This window comes from Passer domesticus, chromosome 1 (genome assembly GCF_036417665.1).
Source record: "Passer domesticus isolate bPasDom1 chromosome 1, bPasDom1.hap1, whole genome shotgun sequence".
NCBI classification, from domain to species: domain Eukaryota; kingdom Metazoa; phylum Chordata; class Aves; order Passeriformes; family Passeridae; genus Passer; species Passer domesticus.
Window position 1 is genome coordinate 44,918,332 of NC_087474.1, and position 20,698 is coordinate 44,939,029.

General features: G+C 39.0%; 1 protein-coding gene and 1 long non-coding RNA gene across 6 annotated transcripts in view; one reads left to right on the plus strand and one right to left on the minus strand.

Annotated features, from left to right (window-relative positions):
• LARS2 (leucyl-tRNA synthetase 2, mitochondrial) overlaps positions 1 to 20,698 on the plus strand; it is a 132,459-nt gene that overhangs the window by 38,275 nt on the left and 73,486 nt on the right. Inside the window, exons 1-3 of one of the 3 annotated variants that reach the window (XM_064417501.1) lie at positions 11,050 to 11,147; positions 13,957 to 14,207; positions 16,035 to 16,163. In XM_064417501.1, coding sequence (XP_064273571.1) covers positions 13,974 to 14,207; positions 16,035 to 16,163 — 363 coding nt within the window. In that variant the 5' untranslated portion in view covers positions 11,050 to 11,147; positions 13,957 to 13,973. Of the gene's footprint in view, positions 1 to 11,049; positions 11,148 to 12,256; positions 12,923 to 13,956; positions 14,208 to 16,034; positions 16,164 to 20,698 lie in introns of those variants that run through there. The other 2 variants (XM_064417523.1, XM_064417512.1) reach the window with 2 other exon arrangements.
• On the minus strand, positions 1,688 to 10,948 carry LOC135299114 (uncharacterized). 3 transcript variants are annotated; one of them, XR_010361166.1, is made up of 3 exons: positions 10,475 to 10,948; positions 8,877 to 9,007; positions 1,688 to 6,743 (listed from the first exon to the last, which is right to left on the minus strand). It is a non-coding gene; the product is annotated as an uncharacterized LOC135299114 (long non-coding RNA). The 3 variants fall into 3 exon arrangements; XR_010361168.1 differs by lacking the exon at positions 10,475 to 10,948 and adding an exon at positions 9,372 to 10,396; XR_010361167.1 differs by lacking the exon at positions 10,475 to 10,948 and adding an exon at positions 9,359 to 10,396.

The following is a 20,698-nucleotide window of genomic DNA, read 5'->3' on the forward strand; positions in this document are numbered from 1 at the left end:
AAACAGCTGAATGCCTAATAAGCTCCATTTATCACGGACCTTTGGCCTCCTGACTTTTGGGAAAACAAGCACCAACAAGTACAGACCACATGGTGGCTTCTCACACCAACATTTTACAAAGAGTATCTACAATTTTAAAACACAAAACAACATGCCAGACAAAGGTTTCTCTTTTTTCCCCAAAATATTAATTTAATCTCCAAAAACTACACTTGCTTGCAGACTCCAAACAGCAAGTCTCCAAGCACTGAAACAGAATCTGGCTCGAGATTTGGAACCTCTGGATGCATTAAGGAAGGAATGAATTGCTTTATATCATTAGAAAGCCAAGACTATCTACTTTCCCAGAGAATAAAAATCATTCTCTTTGCAGCTGGTACTTTACAAGACACTGAGCCATAGCACTCCTCCAGTGCAGTTCACATATGCACTAAGACCATTTTAGAGTTTCTAAATTATTACCAAAAATTAATTATTTTTTCTCTGATGGCACATCTAAAGGCAGATCTTTACCTACCTAATTCTCCATCACATCTTCCAGATTTTGGGGAAGTTGCTGGCATATAAAATTTGCTTTCAAGTTGTTCTTCTCCAGTTTTGTCAAAGCTCAGATCAATAGAGAGACAGCCATCAGCCAGCTCCCAACCTGTGGACTTGATAGACTTCTACCAGGACAGTGTGCTGTCAGGCACACCACATCCTGCAGTGCAGAAACTGCTGCTGAATGATTGTCCACAGTGTCCTGTGGGAAGTGCCCTGTGTTGGATTAACACCTCAGTCTCAAGAAAGCAAGTACAGGTTGGAGCTTAAACCCTTGGTTTAGGACAGAAGTGAGAAGTACTTCAATGGAAGCCTGAAAGGAATAAGAATCCTCAATTCTTCTGTCACTCTTTATACAAGCAATGGGCTGTTTTCAATCCAGATACAACAAAACACTTTTATCAAGAACAGGCACTAAATATCCTGGACAGGCCTTAAGAAATCTTAGCATTATGTTCATGTAAAAGCAGTGCTAATGTGGGCTGGTGATCCTAGTTGTCAAGCTACCTTTTAATCTTAACTCCTCTAGTGGGCTTTTGAATGTTAAAGAGTAGAAAACAATATTTAAATTAACATAAGGTTAACAGTGTAAGTATTTGGTTTGCAAAACATATGCAAAAACTGCAAACATCACATGCTCTGCTTACACTTGGGAATGTTGACAAGAAAAAAATATATCAAAAAAACCCTTTAGAAATAAGAATCAAAAGTAGGAATCTGACTGTGTGAGTAATAGACAGAGTACCTGAATGTTCTTTCGGTATTTTGTTCACTTCATGCAAAGTCTTTTTCACAAATTCAAGCTGAACAAAAAAAACCCCAAACACTCCGCCCCCCCCCAAAAAAAAAACAAAAAAACCCCACCAAAAACAAACAAACAAAAAAACCCAAACAGAAACAAATCAAACAAAAAAAATACCCACAACAAACAAAAAAAAAAGTGGAATGCCAGCTACTGAAGCAGCCCTGTATTTCTCATGAAGGACACAATGACAGGAAATACAAACAGGTGACCACAACATCCCTCTGGGTCTTGCATAACTAGAAGTGAAAATTTCCTTGCATTCCAGAATAAAACTTGGCAAAGCTGAGTTTATTTATGGCAATGGAATCTTTAATGAGCCATACTGTCCAAAGACACACTCTCAACTGTTAAAAGTTGCACTCATTTAAAAAGCCTTATATTGTTGAAATAGAACTGCTTAACATTTAAAATATATTTTCTAATTTTAGCTATATCATACAAATCTCAAATATCTTCTGTAAGAAGCAATATACTCTCCATTTTCTTATTCAGGTTTTGCGACATCTTTTCCTGTAATTTCAACTACAAAGAGAAAATCAGTTTAGACAGGTTTCATAACAACAAATCCTGAAAAGGAGGTGTTAATTGGTATTTAAGAATTGCAGTCCAGAGCATTCAAAAGTCCTATTCATTATCTAATCATTTAGAAGCAAGAGGATTTCTATCTAGTACCAGTGGATTTGGATAGCACATGCATCATAGCTATCAACAAAGACCACTCTATATAATGGACATAATAACTGTGTAGTTTACATGGCATTAAATATATCTGTTGATAGTCACATACTAAATTAATTAAAAATTATTTTAAAAAGAAAAAGGAGAAAGAAAAAAGTTAAATCATAGTAGATGATCATTAGGAAAGATCGCCAAACATCAAACAGCATCCACAATGTTTTACCAATCCTGTTTTCCTTCCTTTGCAAAGGAAATTAAATTAAAAATTCCTTTAACTGGACTGCAAGATGCAAATAGTACTAATGAAGAACATAATTTGCAATCTGCAATTGCATGAGATAGCAGGGGACCATAATAATAACATCATAACTCTCCCAGGTGTAATACTTGCAATACCCTAGAGCAGCAACACTCTCTGCTGGACTGTGAGCAAGCAGACCCCATGTGCATAATCCCTGACATACTGGTTTGCTGGGTCCAGTATCTAGTTACTCTTGTGCTGATTCTGCTTGGGCTCCTGCAGCTCAGTAGCCTTCACCATTCCTGGAGCAGCAGCCAGGACAAAACATCGCACTCAATGTTTCATGAAATTTCTCATGCTCATTTGTCATGCACTGTTGGCTTTTCTGCCTGTCCATGCATCATGAGAAGACGCAGATTGGTAAAGGAACATAAAATATTATTTTTAAAGTGCCAAGATGTCCTGCAGCTTTCACATCTTCACAACAGTCCGTGATGGCCAGAGGGCACAAGTGAGTGAGGCTGACAAAAGCTACCTTTTGGGGAGGCCAGCTGCCTTCTTGGTCTCTTTCTGTATGGAAAGAGCAGGGTCTGACTTAGGTACACAGTGTTGCCACTGGATTAACTTTTTTCCCTTTGTGTAAAGCCCTCCTTAGCTAAAACAGGACCTGGTGAAAACTCCTCCAGCCTCATGCCCAGAGTGGGCTCCACAGGGCCCAAGGTGGGATTCCCACACGTGGCTCCTCACTGGCCTGGGACAGAGACACGCACAATTTGGCTACCTTAGTTATTAAAAGGGCACAGTGTCCTAGCACAAGAAAACAGTTTATACCCTAAGGCACTACCTATTTCATTACATTTATGACTGCAAGGAGATACCACGGCTCGATTGTAAGGAAATGGTAATATGGAACAGCACTGAGTCACCACCCATAACCATCATTCCCAGGCTTATCTCATTCTTGAGTAAACAAGTGATTTTCTTTCATCAATAAAGTATGAATCAAGGTATATCCTGTGCTGAAATTACATGTCCTTTGCTTGAATTTTCTTTTGGAAGAGGAATGCATGGAACATCCCCTCCTGCCTGTCTCTAGCAAGTCACTTCAATGGGAGTAAGAAACGCTGAGCGAGCTTATCCGGTACATCTGGTATGCCTGCAAGCCATGCTGGCAGTTTTGCTGAAAAATGTGCAGAAGAGCCCTCCCCCTGTTGGAATGTAAATCTTCATTTTTATAAAAGCATAACAAGTTTTGAAGGGGTAGCAGAAAGTGATTTACAGAAATGCCAACTTTGCATTACATATCTATGAGACATTCAGGATTCCCACTGTACTGCAGGATGGATAGCATGGCTGTATCTGCCTCACTTTGTGATTCCAAGCTAAATCCTAGCAAGCAAGGCTCCCATTTAAATGTTATTTCTCAAAGTAATTTACAGTTTTTCCAGGGAAATAGGAACTTGGGTGACCGGTTATAGTGTTTCCAGAGACCATCTGCATTACCAAACCTAGACTAGGCCCTGGCTTGAGATTGTGATGTTAATGGGCTGAATTTTGCCCTAAAACTTGCTAGAGTTATTGAAGGGAGGAAGCTGTTTCCAGCTGTAGTCCTCTAGAAGGTTAGAGGACTTCTGCAATTCAACAATGAGAACCTGTTCTTACTATCCAGTCTAAATGTGATATGGTTACTTGTGTTTTTTCTCCTTTTCCTTAAATAGGAAAAAGATGACACTAGGCTAACCAATATCTTCTTAGAAAGAATTTAGTATCTTATCATAACCTTTATTTTTTAGACTAAGCAGCACTTCATGCCATCTCTTATATGACATGCTTTATGGTACCTCTGCACTTGTTGAAGATTAATTAATCTTTTTCAGAGAAACGTGGCAGCAATTGTGTTGCAGATGCACATTCACCCATGTCTTCTACAATGGAGCTTTCACTTTCTGCTGGAAATACTTTGTCTGTTGTATGCTATGGCCACAAACACCTTCTTCATGGGTTCATCCCATGGTCAATTCACAGTCATAGCCACGCAGTCCTCTCTATCTGAGTCATCTCTTGTCCCCCTTAGACAAATTCCTCATTAAGCCTGAAGTGCACACACTGAAATTCTGTTCTAATCAAACATCTCTTACATTTATCTGTAAGAGTCAGAAAAGTTTTAATAAATGATAAGTCTTACATGTTAGCTATGCCCCTTCATCTTCAGATTTCAAGAGCCTGCTGACTTCATATGCTAATGCACTTCATGAAAATATTGCCAGCACTGGTCCTAAAATTGACCCTTGAAGAACTCATTGTGACTTCTTTCTTGACTCATTTCTTTCTCTTCCTCTGCCATTTCCCATTGGTCAGTTCTTTCCCACCTTTCGTGTCATCTGTTAAACGCAGTCTTCTTTTGTTCCATTAGTACTTTCCAATATAGCGGCGTATCAACTACTTTGCAAAGGTGCAAATGAGGTTTACCACATTTTTTATTTTGGAAAATCCATATCTCATTTAGGGGAAGCTATCAGGTTATTCTGGCACCATGTCCACCTTGTAAAGCCAGGCTCCTTTCATTTGGTTTTATGCTTAACTAGAAAGAATAATTTAGTCATTCTTTCTCCATTGGTAATTTTACCATGTGTAGAAATACAGAAGAAAGTTGAGGGAGATCACATCCACTTCCATCTGGGGCATGTTGATGAGCTTATAGATAGAAAACATGAGTATATATATATATATATATATATATATATATATATATATGTGTGTATGTACATATGAGTGTTACATATACACATGGGCAACACATACACGTAAATATTTGTATACAACAACTTCCAAGTTGCACTGAGCTTTTTAAGGAATTATTACCATTTTCACTTGCCTACACAATAAGGATTAATTAATACTCATTAATTTTGAGACTTGCAGATATTTTCCTCCTTTTCCACTTCTTCTGAATCCAGCTGACAGCCACCAAGACAAGCCCAGTGTGCAGGATGGTTTTACCCAGCACTCAAACTGTTTCCTGCTGATATCATTACAAAGTTCAAGTGCAATCTAGTAGTTGGATAATTGCAATGATGAAGTTGGTCCATTAGTACAAAAAGCTGTTTTAACAGTCACAGTGAATAGAAAATGTCCATTTGCCATCTATTTAAAATATGAGGGCCTGGTTCTTAATGAAAGAAAGGTCAACACATGACAAGTGTTTCATTAACAAGTGCCTGTCTTGTTATTCTTTCTTGTCTGACATGGTAGCACACACTTATGTAATACAAAAAGTTATTGTGAGAGGAGGTGGAGGAAGAGAGGCACAGTGCCTCCCTGTAAGGTGGCTGTCCAGATGGATGATCCTCTCCCCCACACATGGGTAGAGGAGATGTACCACAGCAATGTGGCAGCCTCTGCTAAGGGCTTTGAGCAGCTGGATTACCTGCCTCTAGGCATACAACTGACTTACCATCTGCCATGACACACTTCAAGAAAGACAGAAGAATGAAAATTCAGGTTTCCAAAACTTGCATTCCTAGCTGTAATAAGGAGACAGATTATTCCTAGGTGCCCCTGAGCTGTAGATAGTTTAATGACAATATGGTGTCACTGTGACCAGAGCTCACCAGCTCACAAGGACTGAGTCCTTACTCCCTGTAAATAACTGTAAATTCAAAGTTTTAAACAGTCATTAAAAAAAATTCTTTTGAGATGAAAAGCAAGAAATGTGTAGCTTTGAAAGCTGAAAAGGGGTAGTTTTGCTTCCCACTGCATATAACTAGTTCCAGCCAACAGCAAAATTGTTCTAGTGCATTAGGAGATTGCCAAGACGAAAATACAGTATCAATCACTTTGTTTGAAAACCAAGCTGTTGATGAAAGGCAAAAAAGTAAAGGTGCATTGATTCTGATAACTTCTCCCCAGGCACATGCACACACCTATTCACACAGTGATTTTATTCTGAATCACTAAGAAGCTGCTGTCACTGGTCTAATGCCTTCACGTGGAACATGGAGAATGTGTGTTTTGGGTTAAATGCACCCTTCTGTAAATAAGACAATACAGGTGCTGTATAAGACCCCTTCAGAATAAGGCTCACCTAGATCTGAAAAATTAGTCAGCCCCATGTCCCAGCTCCAGGCTCAGGGTACCAACATCAGCCTGCTAAAACAATGCTGGTAAATATGATTCCACTGAGTCTGGATCTTGCATGTTTTCAAAACTCTTTCATAACATTCAGTGTTTTCATGAGTGGCATGGGGGCACAGATATTTTCCAACCAGACAGGGCTATCCTTGTCACCAGGCACTGGATGCGGCAGAGAGGTTTCTGACTTTTGACACAGCTGATCTTTTCTTCCACTGACGATTTGTGTGAGTTCTTCTTAATTCTGACAAACCAAGGAATGACAAATCTTGTGTTGGTTTGGATGACAGGAACCTCCTCTGTCATCAAGGCCAGTCTCCACCCAAAGTGGGCATCAAACAGTAATACCTGTAATACAAGTAATACCTGTTAGGAGTTACCAAAACTTACAATGTAAAGGCTAAGCTCCACCCCTGGTAATGTGACCAGTCTTGCCCAAATCCATTCCTTTCTATCCCAAAAGTATAACTGCTTCTTCTACCTCTTCCAAGCATTTATTCTTCCACTACCACAACACCTGAGTACTTTTAAAATAAAATCCACTGCAAAAGTGAAGTTTCTACTCATCTTTTTGGTCTCACTCATAATTCTTTCCTTTGAGATCTGGGCTCAGATAGTAGAATGAGTTTGAAAGGATTTTTCTTAAATTTAGTCTATGAATTTCTTGCTTTTTTTTTATTCTCAAGTGATATTCTTCACCCCCCCGCATTTTTTATCTGACATTGTTTTAAAGCAAAATCACTAAATATGCGTATATGTAAACAACAGCAAAATGAAACTCAGTAGCAAAAGCCACATTCAAGAAGTTGGATGGAAAAAAATAACCAAACAAATTCTTTAAGTACATGAAATGAGGGTGATGTTTGAAGTAGGTGGTAAAAATAATTTTGTATTTGAAAGGCTGGGTTTTAATCTTCTTTTTTAGGAGGCTGAAAAAAATACTAGTCATGTTGTTGATGTAGGAGCAAGAAAACAATGCCAGGAAGCACAAACATCAATTCTGGTAACTATCAGCCAAAGCAAAATTATACTTGTACGGAAATCTGGGAACCATGTCTATTTAAGTGACAAACAACTGGGGCACTTCTGCACATTTCCCATAGAGGAACTAATGAATTACCCATTCACCCAATCAGCTCCAGGCTTTATGTGGATCAACAATTTATGTGGAAAATACTAACAAACACATTAGTGCAAAGTCTAAAAAAAGAAATCAAGGGACTATCAGCCTGATGGAAAATAGCTTACGATTATTAAAGCAAATACAAATATTTCTATATCAATTATTTCCCATAATTAAATGAGACTGAGAAAACAGACTAGGTTAGGAAGAAAAACTCCAGGTGGGGAAGGTGGGGATCATGGGAGAGTGGGATAGCTATCCTGATTGGAAAAGTCTGAGTCCTGTTAGGGCTTGTGTCCCTGCTTGCTCTCTGCACTCTGCATGGGTTTTGGCCCAGTAAGGAGAGACAGGTGAGTGGGTGGTGTCTCCAACCCTTGCCTGGGCTATCAAGGCATTGTTGGGTTTCATTTTCACTCATGTGGTGTGCTGTGTAGCTTACAGCTCTGATTCATGATTGCTACAGGATTTTGCTCAGGAACCTGAGAGGTTCCCACTTCCAAGGGGAAGGGACTTCACGTGGAGCAGCTGGCCATCCTGGTTTGCAAATGAAAACCTCTTTACTTCATATGTGTAGTGCTCTTCCCCTCAACTGGGGAAAACACCATGGAGCCTAGAGTGAGAAAAATTAGCAAAATAACGAGAAGTTTATTTTATGCTGTCTTGAAAACGTTTTGAAATTCTAATTATTGATTCAAATTTAGATCTACAATTTTTAAAATACATTTAAATCTCTGGACTATTGAAATATCTAACGTTAAACACATTGACCTATATTTCTCACCCACTGCTATCAAGATTATAGCTGATTCAGTAGTTAGACCTTTTCCTTATCTTTTTAATCCATTCATTTCACTAAAACATTACTTTCTCATCCTGACAATCTACTTATGTGTTTGATTTGCTCAAAGCTGAGGATAATCTGTTTAGATTAATACTAAATTAATCACAATCTTGAATGTTTCCTAGAAAGTTAGATGTATGCGATACACAAAAGCAGACCTGACTCACCTGAGGAGCACTCACTTAGGTTTGGGCCCATGTGGAGCCTCCAGCTCTTCTCTGTTTACCATATTAACCAACAACCCAAACTGCATCTGGTTGAGCTCAAATCTGTCCTGGGATTCTGATAAAATGGCAACTACTGTACCATGTCTTGGCTATAGTGCCATTTTGCAGACACTATTTAAAAAAAATTAAAATTTAATCAAACTCTGATTTACTTCTGGAAGGACTTTACTGGTATGACTTTTATTAGCTGCTAACAAAAACAAGTCAAGCAGGTTTGACACGGGTTTAAATTGTGCGTTACTTAGAACATGTAAAAGGTGACTTCTGTCAAGATACTACTGGAAACTTACCTGGAGAATATACTGCAATTTTAATTTGTGTCACTTTCTGTTGATTTTATTGGAGCTTATTGTGCAATCTGGATTCTAATAGTGAGGCAGGCAGCCAATATCAAACCAAGCTAGAAAAGGTGTAAGATTTTCTGTAAACAGAAACTGAAATTAGGTGAGAAAAACCAAGACCAACCAGAAACATTCTGAGAAGGAAAGAAGAAAGGTATTCTTCAAGATATGATAATCCATGAGGGCCAAAACCAATCCAGACATACACTGTTATTTGGTATTTGGACTTTTTTATTGCCTTATTTATGGTAGGAGTTACTTATCTATTAAGCACTGACTGTTTGGCAGCACCATTTCAAAAACACTGTCAAGACCCCATGTCAGCAGTGCCTAGAAATGGCAATGAATAATTGTTCCAGGGTGGCAAGAGGACAGCCAAAAGCTGACAAAAGCTCCAAAATCTTATACTGGCTTTTTTTCTGTGGTCTCACCCAGTCTGCTAACCTCTCTGAGATAATTTTCATCCATTCACTCAGATGTGAATCAGGAGAGTGCAGGGGTTAAGGGCGGTGTGAGAGGAAATCATCCTGTAAGTTGAAAACATGTCCCAGCTGGTCATGAGCTGTCATTTATCCTGGGAAAGGGACTCAGCCAGGGACTGCACTGTCTATCTCCACACACAACAAAATGCTTCATCCTCCCTCAGCCCAGGAACTCACACAGCAGCTCAGGGAGAAATTTGGGATGAAATTTGGGATGGAAGTCCTGTTAAAGCCAAATTGCCATCAGCTGCTGATAGGGAGATCAACTGGAAAGCAAAATAAAATTATGCACAGAGTCATGGGGAAACTGTACTAGTTTTATCAGCAGGGTAACCATCAGACCTGCTCTCTGTTGGTTTTTGTGGTGAAAAGGTTATAATTTAAGCACACTTGACAGGTACACACAACCAAGTGGAAAGCTTTTATTCAGTAAATACTTATTTTTAGTCACATAAGAATGTTGACTTTACTGTAGGCATTGCACTGCATAAACAGAATGTGTCTGTTTAAACTGTGTTGGAGACACGACTGTGAAGAAAAAGGTCTACAAGTGAAAAGAATCAACAGTTGCCAGCAGCAAAAGGGCACAAACATGAGGAATAAAAAAAAAATATTATGTCTTGTTCCTTGGAGGTTACTACAAGTTACTTCCAGTAATTAAAACCAACTCTGAACTCCACAGTGTTGACAACAGGATGAGATGTTGCTTTCCAGGCAGAGGTAGAATTAATTATGCTGTGCTAGGTTGCCTTTATTGACTTGTGCCATGTTGTCTAGCATGACCCTGTTGGAGCAGGGAGGTTAGATGACAGCGAGGGGCACACTGCACTAGAGCTGAGCCCATTCAAACACACGGAATTTCAGGACAAGAAAGAGAACTGCAGTGCTTTTCCTGCTCCCAGGTACCCATTTTGTGATCCTGTGCTGCTGTGACTTCTGCTTTTTACTCCCACTAGTCAAAAAGTCATCCCAAAAAAAAAAATAAAAAAATAAAAAAAAAAAAAAAAAAAAAAAAAAAAAAGCAGGTAAGTGAAATTATTGAAATTACTGAAATCTAGCCCTAACCTGTAAAGTCACTTTACAGGGCATCTGTATATGCTGTGGAGGGCAGCAAAACTAACCACACAGAAAAGGTCAGCTTGGAGGGGAGCACAGCTGCTCATCTGGTCCAACCTCCCTGCTCAAGCAGCATCATCCTAGAACACACGGCACAGGATTGCGTCCAGACGGATCTCGAATATCTCACATGCGGGAGACTCCACAACCTCTCTGGGCAATCTGTTCCAGTGCACGGTCACTGCACAGCAAAGAAGTTTTCCTCATGTTCAGCTGGAACTTCCTGCGCAGCAGTTTCTGCCTACATCAGTTGTCTCATGTCACACTGCTTGTCTCGGCACCACCGAGAAGAGCCTGCAAACGTCCCCTTGGCACCCCCTCTTTAGATATTTCCAGACATTAATGAGGGCCCCTGTCTTCTCAAGGCCGAGCATGCTCTGCGCACTTTTTAGAGAGCTCAACCCGGGTTAATATTTTAATTATTATTTTTATTATTTACTATTGTTCTACTTTTCCACATCACGTTCGGGAAAGGGGGAAACCTTTCCCGCTCCCTCCCTGCGCGCAGCTCCCGCCCCGCCGGGCGGTGCCACGGGCGGAGGCGGCGCCTCGCCCCGACACCGACACGCCAAGATGGCGGCGCCCGCGGCCCGGCGGGGGAGCTGAGGGAGGGCGCGCGCAGGTAACGGTCCCCCCGCCCGGCCCCGCCGCACGGCCCCCGCCCGCCGGAGCCGCGCTAATCCCGCCGCCCGCGGCTGCCCAGGGCCCGCTCCTTTGGGCTCCTTGCCCGCGCCCAGCCGGCTCTCCCGGGGGTCCTGTGCCCATGGAGTTCCCCCCCTCCTCCGGCCTCCCTCTGTCACCGCTGCCCCGCTCTCTCTGTCCCGCCCGTGGAGCCGCCTGCTCCCCGTGCAAGCTTCTCCAGCGGCGGGACACCCCCCATCCCCCGGGGCTGAGTGAAATGTGCTGGGCCTCGTCAGGCAGTTTCCAGGACTTGAATTCAGTCTCCCGTGTGCTTACTACATCTTTCCAAATGTTTTCTGTGCCAGAGAGGTTTACATTGAGTATTAGGAAAAGGTTCTTCCCTTCGAGGGTGGTTGGGCACTGAACAGGCTCCCCAGGGAAGTGGTCACAGCAAAGCCTGACAGAGATCAAGAAGTTCCTGGAAAATGCTCCTGAGCACATGGTGGGGCTCTTGGAGTGAGCTGTGTAGGGCCAGGAGTTGGAGTCAGCGATCCTTGTGCGTCCCTTGTAGTTCAGGACATTTGATTTATTTCTCTATCAGACCAGCCCCTTCCTCCTCGCTTGGCACACCTGCCCAAGTAAGACGGTTTTAGGTTCATAACCTGCTCCTTGAAAGACTCCCACAGCACTGGGCTGAAGTGCCCTTAAGTGAGGCAGGGAGAGGCTCTCTTCTTGTCCTGGTCCCATGGACAGGAAAAACAGCTTAATGCCTTGCTTTTTGGATTTGATTATCTTCTGTGCCATGCATCCTGGCTTGGCCCAACACACTGCTGGCTCACCATTGCGTCTTGTGCATGATGGTACCTGGGAGCAGGAAGGACACTGCAGTTCTCTTTCTCATACGGAAATTCCATGTGTTGGAATGAGCTTAGCGCTAGTGCTGTGTGCCCTTGGCTGTGGCTGTTTTCTCACTCCCACCCACTGCTCTGACCCCTGCTTGGGTGACCTGTAAGGCCTGAGGTCACCCAAATGTGCCCTCCCAGGCATGACATCGACTGGTGGGCTTCCTTGAGCTGTGCACAGGCACAGAGTCTCTGTTCTTTCTGTTTCAGAATCACAGAATCAATTAGGTTGGAAAAGACCCCTGAGATGGCAGAGTCCAAGCCATGACCAAACACCACCCTTTCAACCAGGCCTTGGCACTGAGTGTCATGTCCAGTCATTCCTTAAACACTCCCAGAGGATGATGACTCCACCACCTCCCTGGGCAGCCCGTTCCAATATCTAATCACCCCTTCTGGGAGGAAATTCTTCCTTACATCCAACATAAACCTCCCCATGTGCAGCTTGAGACTGTCCTCTCATCCACTGGTCTCCCCTTCATGTGTAGCTCCTGGACTTTAAAATACTTGCTTTGTAAATGACCAGTGATGAAATTGGCTTGCGTAAGGAAACTGTTGTAAAACAAATCAATAGAAATAAGACTTAAGTAATAAGGAAATAATTAGTAAAAATAAGCAAAAAACTTTGAAGTACTGAAATGCTAATTTTGAGATAAGTGTGATGTTATGGAGGGGGGAAGTTGGAGTCTCCTGAGTGACTCATGTGCGCCTGAACTGGGAATCCTGAGCACAGTCCTGGATTTGTTTTTATTACAAATGAGAGAGATTTATGGAGGGTAGCAACAAGAAATCCAAAGCACTGATGTGACATAAGTAGAAAAGTGTTTATAAGACCCTACTGGAAAAGAGAGAAAAGGAGCAATTCTATAGATAGGTAATGAGACAGGCAGTGAGGGTTTGTGTATGCATGTATGGTGACTGTTAAAGGAAGCATAACACCCACTAGCATGCTGGGGATCTAATTTAGGTGCTATAGCAATTATTTCTACTGGTAATGTTCCTACCTTATGGGAAATGCATAAGTAAAATCTTTTCTTATGCAGAGTTTCTCTACACTGGGATTTTACTGATGTAGTTCTGCAAGGAAAATTCTGAATTGGCTGAAAAAAGCTAGTTTGGTACAAGTGTATTGGGCAAAATTTAAAAAAAAACAACACCAAAACCAACCATAGGAAATACGGATGTAAAAATGCCATTAAAAACAAAAAGGCAGTCAAGATGAGGAAATCTGAGAGTAGAGGTTCTTTTAATGCCGTTTTTCCTACTGTAGGAAGTAAAATCAGCAAATATCTTGTTGAGACTGATCCCAAATATGGGAACTGTTTGATCTTTCTCCCATCTGAGTAGCTTTAGAGGACTCTCTCTAAAGGATTTGAGGAGTTAACCAGGTTTTTCGTTAAAAAAGAAAGCCTTAGCAAAATAGTTGGTTTAGAATATCTGGTTGAAATCTACTAATTATAGTCATCCTCCCCCATCTCTTTTCAGTGATGACAAATTCAGTATTTTTGCAGTATAATTTCATCCAACTTCCTTTTCTCTCTGTTTCATTCTGAATTTTTACTAACGCCCTGTTAGCCATCTTCTGTTCTGGCAGTGGAACTTCTGGAACCTTCAATTGACTGATTATGCCTTTATGGGAGACTGAATGCAATAATTTTTTTTTATTAGATAAGACATCTAACACAATAGGTTTTGTTCTGTGCAAGGCCACAGTTAGTTCTCTTGACTAAAAAATACATACTTTCATAATTTAGACACAGAAATAAAATGCAAGTTCCATGAAAAGCAGCTGAGTAGTCTAAGTCAAGCTAAAATAGTTTAATAGCTACCACTTTTCAGTATAATCATAATAATAATTGAGTTCTTGTTATGTATTGTGGCGTGAAATACATATTTTTGTCGTTTCAGATACCATAACCTTAAGAATGCAGTCGGTTTATCAAAGAGTTGGCCCGTGTTCCTCATGTTTGAAGAGACAACTAAATGGCTTTCTGGGATTAAATAAATGGCAGAGAAGAGTGGTTCCTGCTTGTGTGAGAACGATTTACAGTGAGACGGGGAAATGGGAAAAAAACTATGGGTTGGAGACAAGAAAACGAGTTGAAAATTGGTGGTTCCCAAGAATAAAGGATCAGTTCTGCAGAATTTCAGAAACTGATGTAAGCATTATGAAAAATATGGAGATTACATGTTTATATTTTTGTTTTCTTAGAATGAAATTAATTGAAACTTACTTAGTACAGATGGCTTATAATGATTAGATGTGCATTACATTTCAGGGGAAAATACTTTCATGTAGACTATTAAAAACCATTAATGAAATAAGTAAACAAAAATACTTTTAAAGGTCCTGAGGAAAAATACAGTAATAGGCAAAGTATAAACTTGTAAATTTAGGAAGGGTTTAAGTAATCAATTCTTTCTTTGCATATTATACAATATTTGGCACTTAATTATTTAAAGTATTAAAAGAAACATCGAATTGTAACTTTTGTAAACAATTTTCTCAAGGTTCTGTTCCCCATGTTATGACAAATCTATTACACTACACTAAAATCTGTGTTAAGGGAAGATGATTTTTTACTATTTTCTGGTTTACAGTCTCATAGGAATAGTAAGTGACTTAAAGAAAAAAAAAGTTTTCCCATGCAATAAAAGATCTTGAAAACAGCTGTATCGCAGACTCTGACTCTTTTTGCCTTCACAATTATTCTGTCACAATAGATAAAAAACACTTCTGTGGCTCTTTATGTTTTTTTGTTAATCTCCCTTAAAATTTGCCTTTTCTCTGACAAAAAAAAATAATTCTATCAAAATGTTGAAGTGAGAAAAGAGCTTGCTTTTTCTGGGGAAGAAAACTGAAATGATGTGCATGTATATCTGTAGCAGGGAAAGCATTCATTAGGACTTGTGCCTTTTATATGCATATGTACATAGGAGTCATATGTAGCATATGTATGCTAAGTTCTAAATTGTATTTTTAGTGATATTTTTGTTTTATCCTTACAGTTGAAGTAGATTTAATAACATATTAAGAGGCAAATAGTGTGTAGTGCTGCAGTGAAGTACTCAGATTATTTCTGATTTTGCTGTGATTGAACAAAAGTGATAAGGAAATATTGTTTGACAAATACTAATAGAGTTTTATTCAGAACAGTGAAAGCTGAAAGCTGCCTGTATTTTTTTTATTATTAACAATAAAAATAATATAAGAACTTAACAAGTATCAGTGGTTCTTGATACTGTCAATGTATCAGTGATGAATTCAGTGGTAATCAAGATGTATAAGGAATAATTGATGTGCAAGAGGATTTCTGATTTCTTTGTAACTTTTGTCATTTTAATTAAACCTAAGTAAATGAAATTTTTCGTTTCCTTTCATTATGCAAAATCCTGCTTGTAAGATGTGTTTGGATCTGAGCATACATAGTGAAACTGAACAGTTTCCCTTTAGCAGATGTTCATGCAATTGCAAATGATGTAGTCACTCTGGGAGGTTCTGCAGTTCAGATGATGGAAAACAACTGGCCAGGAGTGAGCTCTGTGTTTGTTGTAGATGCAAAGTAAAACATTAATTATTTAAACTGTTATGAGAGCAATTTAATCTGCTATGTTTTCATGTTTTTGTTGGGGCAGACTAAGAACACATAGATAGTTGCAGATGCTACAGTGGCAATGCTGCTTTGTTAAGCTTCAGTTCTGTCAATATAGCTTTTTTGAGTAAAGGTTAATTAATTTTCATAACATTTAAGTGCCATGGAATTTTCAGTATAAATTGACGAGATGGCAGCAAAGTCTGGTAAAAAACCTCCATTTACAGCCCCAAAGAAATTGATCCAATGAACATTGTCAGTGCTCACTTGGATCAGTTCCAGCAGAACCGTGTTTCTTTATGGTGTCATGTAGTTGTTTATAATGTGCACGTGTACTTGTTCAAGTGAAATGCTAACTCATGTAGTTACTAGTTTCTAAAAATTTCTTTCTAGAAATCAAGACCAAAATTTTATGTGCTTTCTATGTTCCCATATCCTTCTGGGAAGCTTCACATGGGCCATGTTCGTGTCTACACCATCAGTGATGCAGTAGCTCGGTTCCAGAAAATGAGAGGGATGCAGGTAAGAATAGATCAGTGGTAGGACTGGGTGGGGGTTTTGTATATTTTAATATCATAATTGATCAGGAAATTAGTATTTTACAAAATCCATGAAAGTGGAGTATGTGCTACAGGTGTGTGGATAATGACCCCTGAAGCTTTGAATATTGAAATTTGAGAGTTTTATTAAAGCCAGTGGTGTTCAGAGCTCGCTGTCAGTAAGAGTGGTTAGAAGCTGCCTCAGATGGGCAACAGCTGTTGATGTATGAGGTGTCTGATTGTAATGATGTGTGGCACAGTGTCACTGAGACCTCTGGGCCACACAGTTTCTATGAGAGGAGGCTGAAAACCCTCCTCCAACTGGGTGGGACCAGGGGGAGGAAAATATGTGCCTGGCAAGAGAAAATAGGTACCACCAAAATCAGCTGCTTTCACTTCTGCTCCTGAGAACCAGTTCATGTCATTTGTCAGACACAGAGGGACAGCCTGTGTGCCTGCTGGGAGAGAAACCTCTTTTTTTTGTGACTGCCACAAGTCAGACGAACAGGATCATGCCACACGTTACATCATGTGTGTGTAGCTGAAAGTTTCTGTTCTGTAGCATCTGACCCCTTGGCTTGCCCATATCAGCCTTGCTCATATATATGTAAAATGTCTTCTGAGGGTGCAGGCCTACGAGGTAGGCTAAGTCTAACTTTCTTGCTACATCTGCAAGGAGAAATCCCATTTTCCCTTCCACATTTCTCTGTTTCCCTGTCTCCCACACACCTGCCATAACTTTTCCTCACTCCCTTCTGTATCTCCATTAGGTTGAAGGGGTAGCTGAGAGCCTTGTCCCTGCAGTCTGCAGTGGGATCCTGGCTGGCATTTTGCTGTAAAGGCTGGCAAGGTAAAATTTGAAAGATGTAAGGAAGGTGTAGGAGAGCTGTGGCCTGAGTGACAGCCATATTACAGAGGAAAGACATTTGGTAGAGGGAAAATATGAAGAAGCTGGGAAAACAGGAAGGAGGAATATGGAAAGAGAAGGGAACAAAAAGAGAAAAATAGTATAGACAAGGAACTAGGAGGACAGGAAGGAGTCTTTCTATTGTTCAATAGAGAAGGAGCAGCTCAAGAATATAGGTATCAACCTCAAAAAAGTACTAAGAAGACGAAATTGAGTTAGAATTGTTAGTTGCTGGTTGTGGTACTAAGTGCAATTTCCTTGCTACAAATGCTGAAGTGTAGCATTTCCTGGATTTATCACCATCCGTGAGACTCTGATAGGTATCGCCACTGCATTATTCAGTGTGCTGCCTTTCCAAATACTATGTGTTTTTTGCCAGTGATGAACACACTGAATACTTGCTGTTGCTTTACAGATATGCAATCTTAGGCTTCAAAATTGCAGGGAAAAGAAATAAACGCCTTAGACTTTAAATGAGAAGAAACCTCAATGTCTCTTACAGCACCTACCTTTCCTGACTCCTCTGAACGACCAGAACTTGCATCTCAGTAAAAAAAATTGAGCTAACAGAGCATTTGAAGGGATGCTTGATTCTTGCTTGATGTTAAGACTATTGATGAAATGTCATTTCAGAATGTAGCCATCTCTTATCAATAGCAGACAAGGTAGCCAGTAAATTGCTGTTCAGAAAGATGAAAACTTGTTTTTTCTTGTACTTGTGAAAGTAAAGTGAAAATAATTATCTACATCCAGTAGCATGCTCTAGTTGCAAATTTTTGAATACTAGGTAAGTAAGCACCTTTAATGGAAATATTTGGAGAAAAGTAAAAAGATAATACAATTCCAATGAAATACAAGAGCCACCATGCAAACAAGTTTTTATTTCCACATTTGCTTATATTTTTTCTAGAAAAATTTTTCCAGGCTTTTCAAGTTTTTACATCTTGCATTTCAGCATATTTTTATATTGCATGTAAAAATTACTTTGAAGAAGTGCCTGTAGAACATGCTGGATTTCTAAAAATACTTGTATCTTCTGTTATGTTAACCAGTTTGAACATCTATTCTTGACTAAAGGTGGGCAGCCAAAGAATTTAACTTTCATTTATGATTAAGAGACATTAAAAATCTCTTAGATGATTTTCTAGGTATGTCAGATTAATAGATATTGTGTTATTGATGTGCATTAACTTGCTGGAACTTACATTTACCTTAAAGAACTTTTGCTTTATTACCCATGCTAATTTCCCCATCACTTCAAATTAAAGTCTGTATAATTGATTTTTTCTTTGAGATTAATTTATCAGCTTCTAAAACCTCTCTGTGCCTTTTTTATGGTTGTGCAATCTGCCAGAGGTTATTATGATGTTTAAGATACTGTGATGATTGTAGGCTAAGACATGGTTATATCATAAAATTTTACATAATCCCTAGAAAAATTAATTTGTCCCTATATTCAAGGAATTACTGGAATTCTTCAGTATATAAAAATAAAGAATGCTTTAGAAACAGAACTTATGTTAGTATGCATAATTTTGAAGTTATTACATTGATCTTCTATTTTGTTCTCAAAAATTTAGCTTTAAAATTGCATGTTTCAAAGCTTAGGGACTGCTCATTTTTCTCCAATCAAAAATCTGAGTAGAAGTGAATCCATTTCAGACATTCATTGCAAGGTTAGGGTAAGATTTTTGAGTGGCAATGTTGTTTAAACTTTGAATCCATCATTTTCAAATTAAAAGAAAAGTGTAAGGCAGTGAGAAATGATGGACTGTTAAAATGAAAATTACAGACAAAACCATTCAGATTTACAGTTCCCAGGGAAAGCTTCAGACTGCAATGTATATTTGTTATTTAAAAAACAGTGAGGGGAAATGTCTATCATGTGTATGTAGTTGACAAGAATATATGATTGAGTAAGAGATTAATTTATGTTGAATAAGGTGGAGGTATGTTTCATAAAGAATACCTTAATGAAAAAACAATAAATTAGTTACATATTGATTTACTTGGACAGGCAAGAATTGGCCTATATTTGGTAATATTTTAGTGAGGACAGGCTGAAATGCATTTACAAAGGGATTAGAGGTCCTTTAGACCTTCTTTGGAATGCAGTTGTGCAATATCTTCATATTGTGGGTATTTTGAAATTTTAACTGGGAAAGTTTTTAATTATTTGGATTTTGTTGTTGTTTTGGTTTTTCTAAATGTAACTTTAGTATTCAGTTTTTTCGGCTCCATAATGTCTGATTTTGTTTCAATTAAAATATTCTTGAGGTAATACACACTGAACTCTACAGATATTTCCCAGAAACCTGTACTGCACCAGCACTTTAAGTGTGAAAATAAATATCTGTTGCTCTTTTCCCCACCTTGTTTCTGAAAGAAATACTGCTTCAATATAAAATTGTAGATGAAAGCATTGTAAAGCATTGTCTTGTTCCAGCACTCACTCCTCAAGGACCTGTAGGCAGTGCATGGGAAGCAAGATGTCATGCACTTGGATCGGGCTGCTGGATAAATGATTTGTAGAGTACATGTGTTTTAAGATAACTTGTTTACATTTTGATTACTGAAGATGAGGTTTGAAGTCTGTGCATGGGAAATGTAAGCCATATAGATTACTTAGCATGACTGCACAGAGCTGGTCTTTCCAGAGTGTGTTAAGAGTGACATGTTTCTTGAAGTGCAATTAAAATAGTTTTTATATATGGAGAGTTCTACATCTTATTACAAACATCTTTATTATAAAATGCTATAAAAAAAATGTATATATTTTGAATTACAAATTTATAGCTATTAGTAAATCAATCCAGAACTATGATGTGTAGTTTCTGGTTGTGTTCAGTCTGTGAATTTACATGCATGTTGTAAATTCAAATGTAGAAGTTTTGCAAGAAGTGATTTCCTATTAATTATTTGAGATTGCTGTGTAGAAATGATAGAGATATTCATGGTGATTTTCACTATGGCAGATATCCAGTGTGCTATTGCTCTGGGAAAAAGTATTTACCATTACTTTATCATGCTATCATTAACATGTCTTTGATAAATTCCGAAGTGGATAATTTGCGCCTCTCAGAGGACTGAGAATAATTCCCTTAGTGATCAGTAAACAGAGTGATTCAGTTCACTAGTTCTTGTGATATCTTGATAATGAAACTGGTACCAAAGCAAGGCAGTCACATGTGAGAGTTGTACAGAACTGAGAATAGTCTTTTCTGTAAGCAAATCAGGGTGAAATTACTGCATGCTAGAATCACACTATACTAATTATTTCTTCATTTTTACTTAAACTGGGATGGATGGGATTAGAATATAGTCAGTGATATTTCTGCAATACCCCTAAATTACTTGAAGAGCATTTTCTTTTTATCCATAACATACCTTCTTTTAAATTGGATGTGTTTTCATTAATTATTTTCCCTTTCAGCAGTGAATTTTAATACTCTTGAAATTGCAAAAGTGAATGGTATTGAATCCAGACAGGCAAGTTTAATTAAAACCCTGTAATTAATCATCAGTAGGATGAATTATTTCAATACAGATCTGTTTTCTGATCATCACTAGCTGCTATAATTCACCTTTTTTTTTTTTTTTTGGTGAGGCTG